Source organism: Parasteatoda tepidariorum, chromosome 12 (genome assembly GCF_982258835.1).
Source record: "Parasteatoda tepidariorum strain Cologne lab strain chromosome 12, Ptep-v5.0, whole genome shotgun sequence".
Taxonomy (NCBI): domain Eukaryota; kingdom Metazoa; phylum Arthropoda; class Arachnida; order Araneae; family Theridiidae; genus Parasteatoda; species Parasteatoda tepidariorum.
Genome location: NC_141766.1, coordinates 13,985,795 through 14,007,027, shown reverse-complemented (window position 1 = coordinate 14,007,027; position 21,233 = coordinate 13,985,795). Strand labels below are relative to the sequence as shown.

Genomic DNA, 21,233 nt, shown 5'->3' with positions numbered 1-21,233 from the left:
TAATATCAATCATCGATTTTCGTATTTACCTGATTTAAACGTTGCGCATTGCGATTCTTATTTGCGCTATTTAAATATCGTACATTATGATTCTTATTTACGTGATTTAAAGATACAATATCGCGTTTTGTATTTATGCATTTTTAAAATCGCGATTTTGTTATCAAACATCGATTTTCGTATTTACTTGATTTAAAAGTTGAATGTTGCGATTCTTATTCAGGCGATTTAAATATCGTACATTGCGATTCTTATTTACGAGATTTAAAAATCCAATATCGCGATTTGTATTTACCCGCTTTTAAAACCCTATGTAGCGATTCGTATTCACGGGAGCTTAAAATTCAATGTTGTGATTCGTTTTTGCGGTTGTAATATCAAACATCGATTTTTGTGTTTATACGTGCTTTGAAAACTAGACATTGGGATTCGTATTCGCGCGATTTAAAAATTATGCATCGTGATTTGTATTTACGTGATCTAAAAATTACGTATCATGATTTGTATTTTCGTATTTTTTAAATTCGATATAGAGTTTCATATTCACGTAATTTAAAAGCCTCTAATCGGGATTTATAATCACATGGCTTACAATTTTAAAAAAATCACTTTTTTTTGTCAAATTTGTGTGTATATATATAATTATGCATATATATATGTATATATGTATGTATGTATGTATGTATATATATATATATATATATATATATATATATATATATATATATATATATGTATATATGTATATATGTATATATGTATGTATGTATATATGTATGTATGTATATATATATATATATATATATATATATATATATATATATATATATATATATATATATATATATATATATATATAATGTATGTATATATATATATATATATACATATATACAGTACCGCTCAAAATTATCAGTACACCTAGAAACTTATAAAAAAAATGGCAAAATTCAAAGTGTCATAACTTCTTTAAAAATGATCAAAAATGCTTCTGCTTTAGCTCATTTTGAAGCTTAAAATCTCTACTTTTATGTACTCTAATTGTTTTTAATTATTATATTTTGCAACTATGTACAATTACACTCCAAACAATCATAGAAAATTGTATTAATTTTTTGTGAAGTTTGACGCGATGTACGGGCACAAAGGGGTTAGATATTGTTAATTTTTATTATACCATTGAAAAATTTGGACTTTTAGCTTTCATTTAAAAAAAAAAAAAAAAAAAAAAAAAAAAACATGTTTTTTGACGAAGTTATTGTCAAATAAAAAAAAAGGTTTTTTTTTCAGAATTTAATGATTTTTCAGCAATTATAATGAATTTTAGTGTAATTATAATATGATATGAAAATTTTTTTATTAAAATAAATTAAAATTTAATATTTCTCGATAATATTATTTCATAATTTATTATAACAATTTTAACTTTTTTTTGGAAAATATAATAATGAAATAAGAATCAACGTTTACAATTTAATATTTTGAAATTTATTTTTTCGTATTTGTCTCAGAAAAAATTTGAAAACAAAAATGTAATAATGAAAAAATATTTTACATCATATTTCGCTTTCTTCAAAATATCCTCCCCGCGCTTTTATAACTGCAGCACACACTCGAGGCATCCGATCAATCAGCTTTTTTAATGTTATCTTGTCTATTTTTCGCCACTGCTCTTGAAGGACTTTCCACATATGATTTATGCTGGTAAATGGATCGAAGACCGAAGGTAGGAGGACGAACCTAAATAGTTCCTGTGCGAAATTCATAATTGCTGAAAAATCATTAAATTCTGAAAAAAAAAAATTTTTTTTTATTTGACAATAACTTCGTCAAAAAACATGTTTTTTTGGAATTTTTTTTCGTTTAAATGAAAGCTATAAGTCCAAATTTTTCAATGGTATAATAAAAATTAACAATATCTGACCCCTTTGTGCCCGTAGATTGCGTCAAACTTCACAAAAAATTGATACAATTTTCTATGATTGTTTAGAGTGTAATTGTACATAGTTGCAAAATATAATAATTAAAAACAATTAGAGTACATAAAAGTAGAGATTTTAAGCTTCAAAATGAGCTAAAGCAGAATCATTTTTGATCATTTTTAAAGAAGTTATGACACTTTGAATTTTGCCATTTTTTTATAAGTTTCTAGGTGTACTGATACTTTTGAACGGTACTGTATATAATGTATATATATATATATATATATATATATATATATATATATATATATATATATATAATGTAAATTCATTATTCTTGGATTTCCTCTTTTTTACTTTCTGACTACTCTCATCCCTGTGATATGTGTTTTTAGACTTTTAATAAGACCTATATTCACTTTTAGAAACTTGAGGTAACCAACATTATTCTTAATAATTTGATTTTCGATTTGATGAATATGACTTAATTTAATTTTCTCGTTCACGAAGCATAAATAGTTTCAAGAGAGACTAGATAACCATGTAGTTAGATTTTATATGTAATATCAAAATTAGACAGATTTCTGAGAAATAAATTTGGTAATTTTGCAAATTCATTTGTGGATAAATATCTAAAAAGGAAACATTTCTGCATTAATAAGAAAAAAATCTGTTTACTGATCCCTGAAAGAAAAGTTTTCTCAATAAGACTATTTAAGAATTTTTATTAAAAAAATTTCCTCATGCATTTTTAGAGAAAAATAAATAAATACTTTATTATATAAAATAATTTTTTAGTATATAAATTTTTTAGAAAAAAATTATTTTCCGAGGGAATGGATTATAAGTATTTAAATAAAAATGTATGTTTTCTTGTAGAAATTTTAAATTTTTTTTTTTAATTTTAATTTTTATACAAAAAAAGTCCAAAAACATTTGGTACGTTTTTCTTCATAATATATTTAAAAATATTTTCCAGAAACTGACTTGAAGTTGTTTGAAATAAATAAATTTAATTAACGTTTTTCAAATGTTTTTTAATGCTTTGTAATATGAGCTGGAATTACCATAAAATAACTTAAAATGTTTCTGTATGTGTTTTTCTGGATTTTTATATTGATTATAGTACTCATTTTACTGAATCAAGAGGAAAAAAAAAATTATTAAGAAATTACATTTTAAAATTATTATCTCTATTTAAAACTAAATAATATTGTTAGCTATTAAATAATATCTGTAAATAGAAATATAAATTCTAAAATCATTGTAATAACCAAATCATTGTATTATAAATTATCCACAATATGAGCATGAATATAAGTTTAAAAGCACTCCATTTTTGAAACTTTTATCGAAAATTTCAGTATAAAATAAATACCGTTTCAGAAATAGAATGAAACACACAATAGTAGAACAATATAATCAAAATTATGAAATCATCCTGTACATATACCCAAACATATCCATTCATACCCAAACATACCTGAAATAAAACAATCTGCATGAGCTTTGGAAAGAGAGCATCGTTCTACAATTGACTCAAACTGGAAATAATGGCCCCTTTTTTTTCTATTTTTCATCTGCATTTAATCCTAGTTTTTGCAATTTCAAATCAAATTTTGCTTGAATCATTATGGCATTGTGGCCGAATAGGGAAAAGAAAGCATTATTTTTAACTTTTTGGTCATTTTTATTGTTTTAAGAGGCCTTCCCCCTTTTTTTCAGAATTTTTAGGTCTTTCAACATCCGAGCCGTGGTAATTATAATGGTTTGCCTTTAATGCATATGCATAGCTGCCTGTGTGTGTTTGTGAGGTTGAGGAAGGTTTTACTAAGTGGTAAGGTTTTAAGATTGTAGCTACATTTAAAATCATACTTGACTAACTAGATCTGAAATTCTCATGTTTAAATTATTGATTTATCATGGTATGTGAAACAATTTTAGATTTAATTTTTCAAATTAAGATTTGTATATGAAAAATACTACCGCTAAGAAGAATTTTCTTGACTACCGTGCAAGTTGGATATTACTCTATGATTTTTCTGTCATAGTTTTTTATTTATTTTTTTGTAATTTCTAAGCAAAAATTTGATTTTGAAGCTTACATTTGTAATTCTTATTTAAATATTTTTTTCAGTATTTTGTAGACTTCAAATTAAAAGTTAATGATACAGCTTCTACAGAAGAATACAGAGAACACTTTTTGTCATATCTTGGAGTTGCATCCCAAGTTCCTAATGTCATGTGCAATGCATTAAATATTTTTGTTCAGTTCAGGTCAGTATCATGTACTTTTTTTTAGAAATGTTTTTTCCTACTTCAAATTCAAATGAGAATATTACAACGTCTAACATGGTTAATTGTAATATTTTCTTTTATTCATTTTAATTATAATCATTCAGTACTTGAAACATGAATTTAAATTTAAAAAAAATAATGCAACTTTCGAGACATATAATAAATAAGTGTATTCAGAGCTTTTTGGGGTCGAAGAAATCACTTGCAACATGGTAGATGCTGATCATTTTTTTAAAATGTTGGTGTCTGAGGATTAGATACATAATTACTTTCTTAAACTGGAGAAAAACCTTGTAAGGATTTGTACTAATTTGTTAATGCATTACTATGTACAACGAACATACATGCATGCACGATCAATGTTGCAATGCCATATCAGGGATTCGGCTAGATTTTGGATAGTACGGTTTTTTGCGATCCAGGACTTAAAAATTTCTGGATTTTTTTTTTGCTTTATGTGGCCAGGGATGAAAGACTTCCGCGAAAAAGCGGAAATCCGCTTTTATCTCCCAATTTTAAAAATTTCGGACCATCTTCCAAAAACTAAAATTTTTGGGGAGTCCAATTAGAGAACCCAAGCCTCCCGAACGATAGTCGGATTACCGCGACTTCCGCTATAGAGTGGAAAGGAGTCTAAGCGTTTCGTTTCCGACCGCCGATATTTGATTTCTTTTGTTTGGCTGATTTTCGGAATTTTAAATGTTAGGAACTGCGCCGGAATCTGCTAAAATCGTGATTTTTAATCAGACGATTTTAATATCAAACATCGATTTTCGTATTTAACTGATTTAAAAGTTGCGTGTTGCGATTTAAATGCCGTACTAGCAATTCCTATTCACTCAATTTATAAATCCAATATCGCGATTTGTATTTAAGCGTTTTTAAAACCCAATATCGCGATTTGTATTATCGTGAGTTTAAAATCCAACATCGCGATTCGTATTCTCGCATTTTTAAATCCAATATTGCGATTCGTTATCACGCAGTTGTAATATCAGATATTGTTTTTCTTATTTGTACGCTATTTAAAAATTACTCATTGCGATTCGTATTCACGTGATCTAAAAATTATGCATCACGATTCTTAATTACGCGATTTGAAAATTCAATATCGCAATTTGTATTTTCGTGTTTTTAAAATTCAGCAGCGCGATTCATATTCACGTGATTTTAAAATACAAAATCGCGATTTATATTCACGCGATTTTAAAATCCAACCGCACGATTCATATTCACGCGATTTTAAAATCCAACCGCACAATTCATATTCTCGCGATTTTAAAATCCAACCGCGCGATTCATATTCACGCGATTTTAAAATCCAAAATCGCGATTCATATTCACGCGATTTTAAAATCCAAAATCGCGATTCATATTCACGCGATTTTAAAATCCAAAATCGCGATTCATATTCACGTGATTTTAAAATCCAAAATCGCGATTCATATTCACGTGATTTTGAAATTCAAAATCGCTATTCATATTCACGCGATTTTAAAATGCAATATCGTGATTCATATTCACTCGATTTTAAAATCCAATATTGCGATTCTTGAAAGAAGTAGAAGTAAGTTTTCTCTTGAATTGCTAGTTACTGTAACAATGTGGTATATTTTTCCTTTGTAAGTAATTTAATAGCTGTGCCTTCCTATAATTGCTTAATTTTTTTTAATATAGTAGTGGTCACAATTTTAAAATTATATTTAAGGAAAATTTAAAGTTAACTGTGTAAATGCTTCTGCCACTTTAAATATTAAATAAAAATCTCCCAGCATAGTTAAAAGTTGCTGTTATAAATCTCAGTATCATATAGAGCACCCCCCCCCGCCCTCTCCTCCCAGTGGCCTGCATTGTAAAAGTTCAGCTTTTTTTTATTTTTGTCCACTCTCATGCCTGTGTGGGTCCTAATTTAAAATGTTAATTTCGTTTTCAAAAGATTTACATGAAAAGTTAATAATTTATGTTTAGTAAAAATTAAAATGCAATTAGCAATTGATTTAGCATTAATTTGATAAAGAACTAAAGCAAAAAATTTTATATTAGTTACTTTTTGAAGTTCGAAATCTGGTGATAATTTCCAAAGCTAACAAGAGATACATTCTTTTCTTGCACACACACACACACATATATATTTAATAAATACAGGGGGTAGACAAAATAATAGAAACACTTCTTTACTAATACATATTTCTTAAGAAATGCTTCAAGATTTTAAGACCATGTGATTTCTCTTACTTATTTATAAACTTTAAAGCAATCAGAAGTTTGAGGGACTGACAATAAATTACAAATGGAAAATAGTGTTTTTGAACATCCTATGTCAAACAATGTAGCCATAAATTTGTAACTTATTTGCATCTTTTGAAATGTAAAGCCTTGCTCAAACGTAAAGATTCTTGCTCAATCAGAATTTATACATTTCTCTGTCAAAATCTCACTAATACAACTTTTTAATCAGCATTTTTTAAAATGTAGTGTTATATGTTTACTTCTTTTAATTTATAAATTTATTTTTATTATTTTTTAAAGGATATCTTTGTTTCCATTTAATTCATGTTAGTGGATTTTTCAATACCATTTGAATTAGTTTTATAGCAAATATAAAGAAAAAAGTCTGAAATAAGAAAAGTCTTAAAAATTTCAAATCTCTCTCTTATATTATTAAGATATTTTATGGATGCTTTATGTTACTTGGTATTTGTCTACTAAGTATTATTTTTAAACCACTAAACAAAAACTTAGATGGCCGTTTTGGACTACTAAATTTGGATTGCTGATCGGAACTTTAGCAATGAGATGTTTTTTAAATATACTGTAGAAGTGATTGGTTGTTATTTATGGAAACATTAAGTTATCTATCAAATAATAGTACTATTTTATGGTACTCAGTGTCATCGTGCATTTATTAAAAATTTAAAAGCTACAACTCTGAAAGAAAAATGGCTTTTTAGCATTTTGTACAAAATTGCAACGACTGTGTTTGAAAGTACCTACTTTAGCTTTTTATTTTTAAAACTATACATGCATTTTTTACAAAAGTCTAGAGAGTATGTTCACTTTAACTACCTGTAATAAGTCATAAATTTTTTTCAATGCTTTCAGTGGAGGATCTTTAACGTTCAGAATAATAGGCAGCATTCTTATTGAAATTGTTATTTTTATTGCTACAATATTCCTTGCTATGGTTGATTCTTCCACATGTGAGTATATAATTATTATTATCTAAAGTCTCCTTAACTATTAGAAGATTACATAATCTTTTTATATCTCTCTTAAAAAATATATTTTCTTCATTTTTGTCCAAAAAAATTTTTTTTATGGCTAAAGGTTTAAAAAAAAAATTTCATAAAAGAATAACATTTTGCTAAACATAATTTAATCTGCATAAGTTTTATTGCTTTTTAAAAATACTATTTTTTGCTTAAAGTCTATGTAAAAAAATTACTTAAAATTCAGGAAAATAAACTTTTTTCATTTCTATAAGAATCATTTTTATTTTGAAATGCTTGCCACTATGGAAATTTTATGTTTATGACAATATTTTCTTAAGCTATCTATTTTCTATCTCTTGACTAATTACAATTTTATTTTGATCTATGGATATCTAATTATATTTTAATAAAATGTTTTGTTATCTTGCTTATTATTTATAATTTAAATGTGTCCCTTTATTAAAAAAATATGCTTTCAATACTTCTTTTACTTAGGGGCTGGTGTCTTCTTTTATACAACGATGGCATCAGTTGTTGTTATTAATAGTAAGTGTTTATTTTTAACATAAATAAATTTTGTGAATGAAGAGAGTTCATTCCCATTCTAGAATAAAATTATCAGTATTATTTTGTGCCTGTCTTAAATAATTTCCACATCTCTGATAAAACCATAAATTGTTCAATTTTACTTTACCAACATTTCAACACAATATAGATAAATAAAATAAATGTTGAGTAATTTTTAGTTTTTCTGAGGGTTTATTCTTCACAACTTGTTGTAATATTCTAAAGTCTATTTGTATTTTATAAATAATAGTAGCAAAACAAAAAGGAAACTTTATTTAGTTTTGAATTTTTTTTTTTTTTTTTTGCTACTTATACATTAAAATGTAATTGATAAAGATTTTGGCCTTCACTTGTTATATACACCAGATTTATTTATTTTTTCAGTTGGAAAATCATGTCAATGTTTATGGATACCATGCACCACAAATAAATTTGTTTTGATCAGGAATACGTCTAACAATTTTTAAAATTGTGAATGGTTTATGAAATTATGAACAAACATAATTTCTCAACAAATGAGGTTTTTTTTTTAGTATCTCGATTTTCAAATAATTTCATATTATTAATTTTGTACATATGTTATTGAATAAAATCGTTATTCTTGTACCAGATCCTCATATCTCTCTTCCAGTACAATTTTTACTTTTTTTTGGTAAAAGTTATTTTTCATAATGCTAACTTAGAAACATAACATTCTGCCAAGCATTTTTTACTGAAAACCATTATAGAAAATCTCTCTCTTTTTTGTGATAATTAAGTCAGTAAACAAATAAAGCCAACATTAAAAAATGCCCTTTTAATTTCAGACAACAACAGAAAACTTCTGTGCAAAAGGTGGTCATTTTACTTTTGAGAGGTGGTTTCATTAATATGACAGAACTATGTATTTTTGTTACTGTTCATGGGTAATAATTATGTATGGTCATAAGTAATCTGGCTGTTATATACCTAGGTCAGCAATTATCTGGGTAGCTGTTAAAGATTGTATAGCTGTTATTACACTTAATGTATATTTTACTTACAAACACATATAGTAATTCATTTATGAAGATCTGTTTTGAGTTTTTCAATATTTCTGTACATTTTTTTAAAAATTAACTTGAAATTAGTTCTGCTAAAAAATTTCTGTATTATTGTAGTGGCCAATGGAATTTACCAAAATAGTTTGTATGGTTTAGCAGCTAAGTTACCTATGAAGTACTCAATGGCTATTGTTTTGGGTTCAGTAAGTATATATTTTAGTTTCTCCTTAATTCCTTTTTAGAACCTTTTTTTAAAAATAAAAAAATTTAAATGTTTAATAAAGCTAAAATAAAGTATAACTCTTATTAATGAAGCATGTATTTTCTTTTTTTTAAAACAATTCTTTTAATATTTCTTTTTTTAAGAGTTAATATCTTAATTCATGTTAAAACAACTAGCTTCCCAATTTTTCCAGTCTTTTGATGGGATGAATATAAAATAATGTGAAGTTAGTCGCAGGAAAATGATGCCTGCAGTTATTAGTCAAGTTAATGCTGGTGTTATAAACCATCATTCATTACAGCGATTTGACACATGAGAGAATATTTAGCCCCATAGCAAAAACCCAAACTTAATTCTGTTCTTCATTGTTTGGACCAAAAAATTTTTCAAAAAAATTTTTATTCAATGTTTTTAAGGAATGCTGTATAAGTCACTCAGTTTGAGTCACTAATTATAAGAGGTAAAAGAATTACTTAAAAAATTTTATTCAAAGAATCTGTGAATTTTTTTCATTAATTTTAAAAGTTTAAAATTTTTTTAAATTACAGTAAAACCTCGCTACAACAATATTTTGCGGACCAAATAAGAATATTGTTGTAGAGGGACATATTGTTATATCGAGGGCCCACATAATTCTGGGATGCAATAAGATTTTTTGAAATTTAATGTTATATATTCATTAACTATAAATATATTTATATATTATCGAAAAAATTAATTTGCTAAGTGTTTATTACGGTTAAGCATTAAAAACAATGGATCTAAATACAGAACATAAGATTGTAAACTTACCTTAAAAAAACATTTTTATTGAAAAAAATCCGATATTTTTATTTGTTTATTCATTTTTCTGACTATCAACCAACAAAGTATGCATAGAGTCCAATGCCCGAAAATGATTTTCATTTGTGAATGGAAGACTTGAGAAAAATGTCTTTAGAGATTTTACGGATTGAAGAGCTTCATGGGTTGACAATACGGACTGTGATACACATTGATCATCATCACCATCTTCTTCCTCATCATTATTTTCCATTTCATCCGTAATTTAAGAGAGAATCTCTTCATCACCAACTCCTGCGAAAATTGTGAGATCGTCATCGGCAGTTAAATAGTCCTCCACGTTAACACCATATGTTTTACCCATTTTTTCCTCAAGTTGGGATAAAGATTTTTGAAGATTCAAAACAAATTCTTGATTATCTGAAAGATCACTGTCTGTGGAATTTTCTTCACTATTAGAAACAATTTCATCTTCCAAGACACACAAACCGGCCTTTTTCCAACAATTTTGAATAGTTTTTTCTGTTACCTCCCACCAACTACCAGCAATAATATCACATGCTTCCTTGACATTCACAGTTTTAAAAGGATCTTCTACTTTATTTTCGATGTTGACAAGTATCGATTCAACCAAACGCTTCCTGTAGTATCCTTTGAAACACTTGATTATGCCCATGTCGAGTGGCTGCAAAATCGAAGTGCAGTTGGCCGGGAAATAAACAATTTAGACGTTGTGTAGTTTTGGAATTGAGGTGTGAGTGGTGCAGTTATCAATTAATAAAGCAATTTTTTTCTTCCTCTTTTTCATTTCTTTATCTAACATCAACAACCATTCAGAAAAAAACTTAGAAGTCATCCAAGCTTTTTTATTGGCTTTATATTCCACGGGAAGACTTTTCACATTCTTGAAACACCTCGGCTTCAATGATTTGCCGATAATAAGAGGTTGCATTTTGTGTGTCCCTGTGCTATTGGCACACAGAAGAACAGTCAATCTCTGCTTTGATTTTTTTCCGCCGTAACATTTTTCACCCTTAAATACCAATGTTCGATCGGGAAGGAGTTGAAAAAACAGCCCAGCTTCATCTGCGTTATAAACGTTCTCTGGTTTATACTTTTGAAGAATATCTGTCATCTTCTCTTGCTTCCATTCATTTGCTTCGTTAATCGGAGCATATTTTTTCTCTCCGTGAACTTCCTGGAAAGTTATTCCATGTCGATCCCGAAAATGCATTAGCCAACCATTACTAGCTTTAAAAGTTTCGTTCCCTAGCATTACTGCGAATTTACGTGCTTGTGTGCATAACAAGGGCCCATTTATTGGGATATTTGTTGCTCTCATCTCTTGAAACCATTTTAAGACGGCAGCATCAATGTTTTCATTAGTTGCGACTTTTAGTCGTTTACGCTCTGGATTAATTAAATTTGAACTTACAGTATCTTCGATCTGTTTTCTTTTCTTTAGAAACGTTGCAACTCTAGATTGAGATAATCCGTATTTTCTAGCTGCATCAATCTGTTTCATTCCATCATCAATATCTTTAATAACGTTAAGTTTATCTTGAAATGAAAGTTACTTTCTCCCTGCCATCTTATGCTAAATTACACTAGTAAAAAATATCCAATACGCTGAAGACTCACCAAGCTGAAAATGTTAGCAGCACTAAATGCGAAAAGCTCTGATCGTAGAATTTGCGCTAGCTCATGAAAACACAAGGTGTAGTTTAAATCAGGGATTAAGTGACAGTGATGAACGATGACCAATGGTCAGTATACATTTTTTTCTCCTCCTCAATTTCAATAAACGTGCTCCACCCACCTTCTACAGAAACAGTACCTTCTCAGGGTAGCAGGTGTTACTGTGATGTGTGTGGTCATTTATGACTCATGATGTTACAATGGTGATTTCTTAAGAACTGAGGGAGGCAATTCTAAAACATGAAGCTCTTAGAGTGGTCTAAGTACCTCAACAGTGGGGGAATGAAATTTGAATACAAAAGCCATTCTCTGATGTGAAAAGAAATAACAGTGGGGTGAAAGATCATAACCAGCAGTGACCCTTTTATCAGAAAAGATGAAAAAAATGGTAAAAGGTGACAAAAAGGCATTTTACATTATTTGAAAACCAATAAAAAAAATAGAAAATAATGTTGAAATTTGGAAAAAAATCGTTTTACAGAGGTTTACTGCCTCAGAGAATATCGTTATATTGAGAGGAAGATAACATTAATCCATATGCAAGTTTGGCGGGACCACGGAACATTATCGTAATAGAGGGAGTTATTGTTGTATCGGATATCGTAGTAGCGAGAGTTCACTGTATTAGAAATTTTGTGTGAAATGGGATATTTTTTTGTATAATTTTGTCGTGTTTTAGTCAAACTCAGGTGGTTTGACGATGTACAATTTATTACCCTTTTTTACTATAGTAAAACCTTGTACCTCTCTACTCTCATTAATAACTGCAAGTATCCTCCAAGTATACAATTTGCTAAAATAGTGAACAACAACATTATGCATTAGTTCTTTGTGTTTCATCATTAGATCAAGCTATTTAATATATCTTAACCTTTTCCACTGACATTGTAACATCAGAATAAACATTGTTCTTCACTTTAGTTATTGTAAAAGAACAATGCTAGTAAAAGTTCATCAAAATTTTATTCCGTGTACTGCTTATAACCTGCATCTTTCACGGGTGTCTGCATAACTTAAGTGAATCTTGTTGTAGAATTCACAATGGGATTTTCATTACTTTGGGTCTAATCCAATTTATAGGTGCTTGCTTATTATAATTTTTTATTAATTACCAAGGTAATTATTTCCTTAACCTACATATGTGTAATTTTGTCTTAGGAATGATTTATGTACAACAAAATAGTTGAATTTTCTCATTTTATCATTCAATATACATATTTTATTAACTAGTGAACATATTGATGCTTAATATACATGTTTCAATTGTGCAATATGTATCTTTCTTTATTATCCATTTTATATTATGTTTAAAAGGTGCAATATATATTTTCCTTATTATTCACTTTGTATATTGCTCTTCTTTAAGTTATGTAGTGTTTTAATTGCTAAAGAATCCTTTCCTGTTTTTATATTTACTGTACTCTTAAACATCTTTTGTAAAGCCGAAAGATTCTCAAGATCCCTCATCTTCTGACTTCTTTTTACTTGCCCAAGAACACCTGCTTCTCTGTCCAGAAGAAATACAAATAATATATAAGATGGAAAAGTCAGGCTTCACTGGCAAAATAGGCATTTTCTCATCTATTATCAAGCAAAAACACCCTCTAACTTCTGCCAAAAGGGAACTCTGTTTTGCCATAAGTTTCATCCCTCCATTTTAACCGTTAAATCAAGTCACATCCTGGCCCTTTGACTCAAAAGCAAAACTATATATCTTGTATCCCTTGACAAATGTGAAATTTTATAAGGAAACTGGCCTCATTTTACTTTCAAAAAGGATACATAAAGCTGTCTCAAACCTCTTTGACTTTGCAAGGTAGATATTTTGTTACACTTTTCTGCAACGGAGTCATTTCTGCCATGAGATTTCAATTTTTTACTGAATTTCTTTCTTTTTGCCAATAGTGTTTGAGGGGAATACTTCCCACCTTTAAGCTATTGGCTTTTGTATTTGTGATATCACTGTAACTTTTCTCCATTGGCTAAATGTTAAGAGCTAATGACAATTTTTAAGGCATTGCATGGCCACGGGTAGTAATTATTGATGTGTTTTATGGAAATGAATCTTCAGTATTACTAAGTGTTCAGTATTCTCTGGACAATTATGGATTTTTGTTTTTCTTATCTTAAGGGTTATTTCATTTTACACTCTTTCAACATTTTGATATGTTTTAAACATAATCATAACAACTAAAGTAGTACATCCTTAAATAAAAAAGTTATTTTTAAAAAAAAAATCTGTGTGACCCTTTAAAAAATGTCATACTTCAAAATAGGCTATGTGCCTGATATAAAAGTTTCTTACTGCTGTGAGGATCTTACTCTGGTTCCTATTCTATAAAATATTGTAAGTTCATTTATTGTATTGTAATTTTATTTAAGCTAAAAATGAACTATCATTTTGTACCTAAAATGATCTGTGACTGTTCTTTTATAGACTCAATATTGTGTGTTATTTTTATTTCCTTATGGGCTATTTTCTTTCCTTTGTTTTATTGTGTTAATTTTTTTCTTTTTTCTTTTCATATGGTTTTTGTAACAGTGAGGATTTCAAAGTTCATTGCTGTTCTAGGAAAAGAGGAGGGGTGCCTCTCTTCTGAGTGATGAACTTCCTTTTTGTGAAAGAAAAAAAAATTTCTCCCTCAATGCTCTTAATTTTGTATAGCTTCTAGTGAAAATAAAATTTCCTAGTTTTTATTAACAGTCTTCATTATCTAAAAATATGAAGTAACAGCATATTGCTTTCTATTTTCAGATCATAGTGAATCTTTTAGTGACTATTTTAATCAGTCATGAAAAGAGTCATTAAATTTGGAGGTAATTATTTAATTCTTTGATAGTATGTTTTAGTTTTGGAATTAGTTACCTTTTAAAAAAAAAGGTTTAAGGAAATGAGATTTTTAAAGCTTTGGATTACACTTTTTTCTTTTAGCTGTTCATTTCTCTTCTTAAAAATACTGAACAAGCTCTCAGATTTGATTAAGTTCCGACCCATAGTTTCATATGAATGTTGACCAGCGTTCAATACCAAATAAGCAAACCCCATCCACCCAAGTTAGATAATATATATGCGCACATGTAGGCCCTTCGCAGATACACTTGCAAAAATTCTTAAATTTTGTTGATACTTTAATAAAATTTTAAAGTATATCCTCGGGTATTAAAAGATCGATTGTTGTGATTGGAATCCCAGCTATTTAAAAATCTAAAGTCTTAAACTCATGAGGTTAAATAATCACGATTTGTGTTCTCACTATTTAAAAATGCAATATCGTGATTTGTATTCATTTGCTTTTAATATTCAATATCATAATTCATTACATTAATATGAAACTTCTAAGTATGTGAATTAAAAATTACACTTTGCTAAGAGTATTCACAAAATTTAGAATTTACACATTACAACTGAAATCCACTCTATTTAAAAATCAACTGGTATGATTTATATTCCCACATCTTTAAAATTCGATTATAACTATTTATGTTCAGGCAATTTTAAATTAACATTGTGAACTTCTCCCTATTGAGCAGAGTTTCTCAGCAAAATTTTAAAACTCCACTGAATGTGAAATTTGCTTTGTAAATTTTAATATATTTCTTCAAAATAATAATTTTAACATTTGATCTGAAAAAAATTAAAAGCATTGAAGGAAAAGAAATGTCCAAAAACAAAGGATTTGAAAACTATCATTTTTAACATAATGAAACATTCTTTTTTTTCCTTTTCATACGTATTTGTTATCCATTCTGTTCAAATGTGCTTCTGCTGTAAAGTTTTATTTTATTTTGCATCAGTTTAAAAAGTGATTTCAATAGAGGAACTGCTTTTTTAAATTTTGTAAATGTTCTTGTTTTTCAAATGTTAGCAACACTGCATGTTTTTTGGGAGATAAACTAATTTTGACTAGTAGCTTTTATCTAAATTTGGTAAGTGTAATAAATATATTAGTTAAGAGATTTTTCGATTTTGAACCACCATTTACTGTACCTACTTTATAATTACTTCAGTTATGTAATAATATTTGTAATTAAAACTCTAGAGCTTGATTTATGTTAACTTTAATATTTTTCATCAATTGAATGTAGTTTGAAAATAAACTAATTGTTGTTTTCCACTCATTATCATCATCAATGGCTCAGCAGCCCTGGGTGGGCCTTGACCTTCTCAAGAAATTTTTTTCAGGCCAACTTTTTTCCTGCTAGTGTTTTAGTTCTTAAGAGCAAAAGGTCTTTCCACACATTAACCCTCTTTCTATGTATCTTACATGGGCAACATGGAAGTTGATGGAAATCTTTATAACTTTGATTAATCAGTCACACCTTCACTCATATTACATTTAGCTAAATTATTGCGTTATAAAATTAAAATTCGTGATTGTAACATTTTTCTGGAAAAGTAACATGCACCATTAATAATTTATTAGATTTTAATCATGTGGAAGGAAGGTTACAACTAAACTTCTCACTTGTTTGTTCATGTTAAAGGCCAAAAATGCTCACTGTCTGTGATGCCACAACATTTGTATAAAAAGCTAGGATGTTCTTGGTCTTATTGCTTGTGTAATCATGATATAATTTCCTAGCATATTATATGCTATGGCATGTTTTTGTTTAACTCCTGATATAATCATTTGTAAATAATCACAGTAATTTTATTCAAACAAAATTTATGGATTGTTGCCATATCGTCTTGTTGCATCTCACTGCATAGAAGTGTCTACATCCACCAAGCAGAAGTAACAAAATTTCCTCAACCTGCGATTTCTGCAGTGATGCATTTTTCGGCTTTTTTACTGTGCAACTGGCTCTACTCTTATTCATGGTTCAACTATTTCATGATGTTTATTTTGGGTTAGTAGATGGAGTTACTTACCCATATTTCTACGAAATGTAGAAGCCTCTTTTGCTGCCTTTTTACACTCTTTTTCAAACTGTGCTTGCTGTTTGTTGCTAAAAAAACTGTAAAAATTTTTTTAAATTATGTTTTATAAATATTTTGCATATTTTTATTTGTATATACATTCAGGGTTCCCACGGTCCTTGAGAGTCCTTGAAAGTCCTTGAATTTTTTTATGCTAAATTTAGGTCCTTGAAAGTGCTTGAAAAACGTCTTAGGTCCTTGAAAAACTTGATAGGTCCTTGAATTTGTCCAATACTGCCGGCGACCCTTTTTATAAAACACCCACGGATCTTTCTCGTTCTTTCTGTTTTGTTCCCGAGCTCTCTCACGTGGTTTTTAACGCCACCGTTTCTAACCGGGCCTAGCGTCTTGGTGTCTGCCAAGCGCGCAGAGCACAGCAGACAATCAATGCGTTCGGGGCGAGACTCCACTTAATCTTTCGCATATGCTTAGATCTTCTTTTTTCTTATCGAAACTGGAATACTCTCGAGTTTCGTAGCAATATGTACCTTTTAGTTTTCAATAAATTTGCCATTTTACCATCAGCACTTGTCCTTATGTTTGCGTCATTTCAAAACTTTATTGTAAAGCGTATTCGCAAAGGCGAGGCTTCGTATTTGTGTTATGTAGTTTAGACTAGTTATGCCTGGGAAGTGCTATTTTAATCCCCAATGGATGGATAATCAAGCTTATAAAGAATGGATTTTATCGATGCCGGAAAAGAAGTTCAGAGCCAAGTGCCGATTATGCATGAAGGAGATCGATATCGCGAAAATGGAAGAATCTGCTCTGAAATCACACATGAAAGAAAGGTAAAACAAAAGAGCAGTCTCATGCCCTGAGTTCTCTTTTTCCAAAGACATCAACATCTAATTCAAATGGTGTAAATACTCCTTCAACATTGTGTGCCCCAAGTGAAACAGAAACTTTAGTGGCCGAGGTAACATTGTCTTCTTATCTGGTCAAAGGAATGTGCTTGATGCTGAAATTCTCTGGAATCTGAAGTGCATCACTAGTAATTATTCATGTAACTCCTGTGAAGGGATTAGTAAATTGTTCTCCAAAATGTTTGCTGATAGCTGTATAGCGAGAAATTTTTTTTGTAGTGCCACAAAGTGAGCCTATTTGGGCTCCTTTGGATAGGCACTATACTTCAAAGGGATTCTTATAAATGAGCTGAAGAATGTTGATTGCTACACTGTACTCTTTGATGAGACGTTAAATCAGTCTCTACAATCTAAGCAGATGGACATTATGGTAAGGAATTGATAATAAAGTTTGCACTAAGTATCTTACCTCCCAATTTATGGGTCATGGAACTGCAGAAAATATTTTGTCCTCTTTTTACAAATGCATGGATGATGGTTAAAAGCTCTCTAAAATACTTCAATTATCCATGGATGGACCCTATGTCAATTGGAAATTCTATTAGAAGCTTCAGTGTGAATTAAAAGAGAAATATTCCCACCAGGTCATATTCATTGGCCGTTGTGGATTACACATAACAAATAATGCTTTTAAACATGGTGAAAATGGGATATGTTCCTTCTAATTTTTATTTTCAGAAAGAATTATTGCTGCATAACATTTAGAGAAGGTTGTGTAAATTATGGATGAATAATTTCAGAAACGATGTTTAATAGAGGAGAGGAGGGGGTTATGGAATAGTCATGGAATACCTAAGATTTAGCTCTGTCTTTCATGCAGTGTTCACATGGAAATACACAGGATTAAAGGATTTCACCATTAACACCTCATTACCATTAGTTATAGATTGTGCTGAAAATGATTTTGTGAATTAATATGTAAAACCAGTAGGGTTTTTAAAAAAATATAAATTTTAGTCCATAATACATATACTTTCTTCTCTCTTTATAGGCAAAGCGTTTAGGTATTATATTTAAAATTAATTATTGCCATAACAAGCATTGTTGCTTCTAGTAAAATAGAAGAGAATAATTTTTAAAATTGGTCTTAGATTAAGGTCCTTGAAAATTTTGTTGAGGTCCTTGAAAAGTCCTGGAAAGTCCTTGAATTTCAATCTCATCATAAAGTGGGAACCCTGACATTTCATCTTTGTATCTCATAAAATAAATCATAATGTAACCAAGATTAGTTCTTAAAATTTTGCTTTCATATCTTTCTTTAATTTCAATTTACCGACAACCTTTTTTAATAATCTACTTTCATATTGAAAAAAAGCTTTTTTTTAAAAAAGTATTTGTATATTTTTATTCTAAAATATATGAAATATATCTAAATTCAAGTATGTAATAAACAATATGCAACTTTTAGACATATTTTGATAAAAAATTATACATTGAGAGGGTTAAGAGCAGTATATGACTGAAATTAGTACTGATTTTAATTTAAAACTTATTTCTGATGAATAGCAATGCCAATTGATTTTTAAAGTCTTGGAAGATCCTTGAAAACTGGTAGTTATCCCATAAAAAAAAGCTTTAAATAACTCTGAAAAGAAACATATTTTATAAATAATCATAGTCGTCATTTAATTTGTTTTAAACTAACCTTAATAATGTTCAATATCTTATAATTAGCTAGAAATGTTGTAAAATATGAGAAAAGTGAAAAAAACTCACATACTTTTAAACAAGTAAGTGTGTTAGGCTATAATTTAATGTTCTTCAAAATGATAAAAAAAAATTATTCACTTGTTTTGACCAAATGCCATAATTTTACTAATTCTGCTAGTTCTAATTTAAAAAACAAATGTATAGAAAGTTAGAATAGTCTTGTGCTGAGCACAAAATAAAGACATCCTGAATAATTTTTGATCTAATGATCAAATCTTTATGCTCCAGGACTCAATCTTAATGGTTTAAAAAGGTAATCTCAAATATGCTAATTAATTAGTGCAGACAGTATTTTAAGTTACGGAATCAGACACAACATTTTAATCTGATTGTGGCCAAAAGTGTGCATAGGAAGTGAGAATTATCAAGAAGTTTATTTGTCAAATTAAAATTAATCTAGCTATTTTAACTCGTCAAAGCAAATAAGAATATATAAAGGCGAATAAGTATATAACCACAAAATTCTAAATTAATATATCAATAACATTTAAGCTTGGCTATTAAACTTGTGATTGTATCAGACCATAAACTTTTTCAATGCTTATATGATTTTGGAATCAAAAAAATTTTTAAATAAGTATTCTATTTGAGTGGATTTTAAATTTAAGACGCTATTAATGTTAGATTAAAAAAAATTTTTTAGTATAGTATTAAATAGAATGTTAAATGTTTTTTATTTCCCAAAATACATGCAATAAAAGTTAATTATTATAAAAAAATTTTAAACTCTTAATTTTCTATGAAGTTTTAATATTGATAAATTCAAAACAATAGGCTGTCCAAAACAACAAAGTCAAAATTATTTTTTATATTTTACCCATTTTCAATGTTTGTAAAATAACTTCAAAATGTTTATGCATTTTATGACATTTATTTTATAATAATTTTTCAAAAAATTTCCTGCTGCATATTGTTTGGTGTTATTTTAGAAAAGTGTCCTCTCTGTTACCAAAGATTTTCATTTTTATGTATACATAAAATCAGTCCACATGGTATTTTTATTTACTTATGAAAAGACCTTTGTTTCAGTACAGAAAGTAGATTTTTCAAATACATTATACGTGCATACTTATGTATGCTAAATATAAGTAAAAAATATAGTATATACTGAAAAAATATAGCAGAATTATTACCAAAGTAATTAATAATAAAAATAGTTATAACTACTTTAGCAATTTTTCTGCCTTCTAAATGTATAATGAATTGCATAGTGATGAAATTACTAAAATGATTCTTTGTAAAATGTATTGCACAATAGGTTATGTGATTAGCTTAAATTATAAACATATAATTTGCTTTAAAATTAATGAGTGAAATTTCGAGAAACATTGTATACATTTATGAAATGAAAAGCATATATCTTTTTATAGCACATGGTTTATTTATTTGTATTTTTTAATATATGAAATCTGTATGTGTTTTACAATATGTTAAAAAATTATCAACATTTTATAATATTTTTTACCTTTGAAATTAATGAAAAAAGATAATAAATTTTAAATATTTGTTGCATTAAATTTCAAACATTAATAAAGATGTAGAAATGCTCATTAAATGTAATAATTGTGTTCAAATAAGCATATCACTAACAATCAATAAATACAGCATGCGGTCACATTCCATCAATAAATAACTTCATTAATCTTTCTTTTGTAATCAATGAAATTTTTATCAAAAAAATATTCCACAGGCAAACAAAATAACATTCAAAACTATTAAATGTCATTTTTGGTTTCTATGTTAAATGTGAAATATAACCTTTATCTCAAGTGTCATGACAGTTTCATTAAATTAAAAACTTGAAACATCTAGGTCTCTCTTTATTTCTTTTCATTGAAGTATTTAAACATATCAAAGTTTTTATGCTTTTCAGTCCTTAAGCAATTTCACAGTTTAAACTGAACTTATCAAAAATTAGAAAATATTCTTTTTAGTTCAGCTGTCATAATAGAAGCAGTGAATTATTAAGTAATTAGATGTTTTGCCAGTTCAACTGATTTTCTAATTTATA

At 28.3% G+C, this 21,233-nt stretch overlaps 1 protein-coding gene across 1 annotated transcript in view; it reads left to right on the top strand.

The window, feature by feature from the left end:
* LOC107449511 (Equilibrative nucleoside transporter 2) overlaps positions 1–21,233 on the top strand; it is an 88,337-nt gene that overhangs the window by 49,701 nt on the left and 17,403 nt on the right. Inside the window, exons 5-8 of the mRNA XM_016065042.5 lie at positions 4,060–4,199; positions 7,323–7,420; positions 7,928–7,978; positions 9,139–9,224. Of these exons, the coding sequence (XP_015920528.1) occupies positions 4,060–4,199; positions 7,323–7,420; positions 7,928–7,978; positions 9,139–9,224 (375 nt within the window). The remainder of the gene's footprint in view (positions 1–4,059; positions 4,200–7,322; positions 7,421–7,927; positions 7,979–9,138; positions 9,225–21,233) is intronic.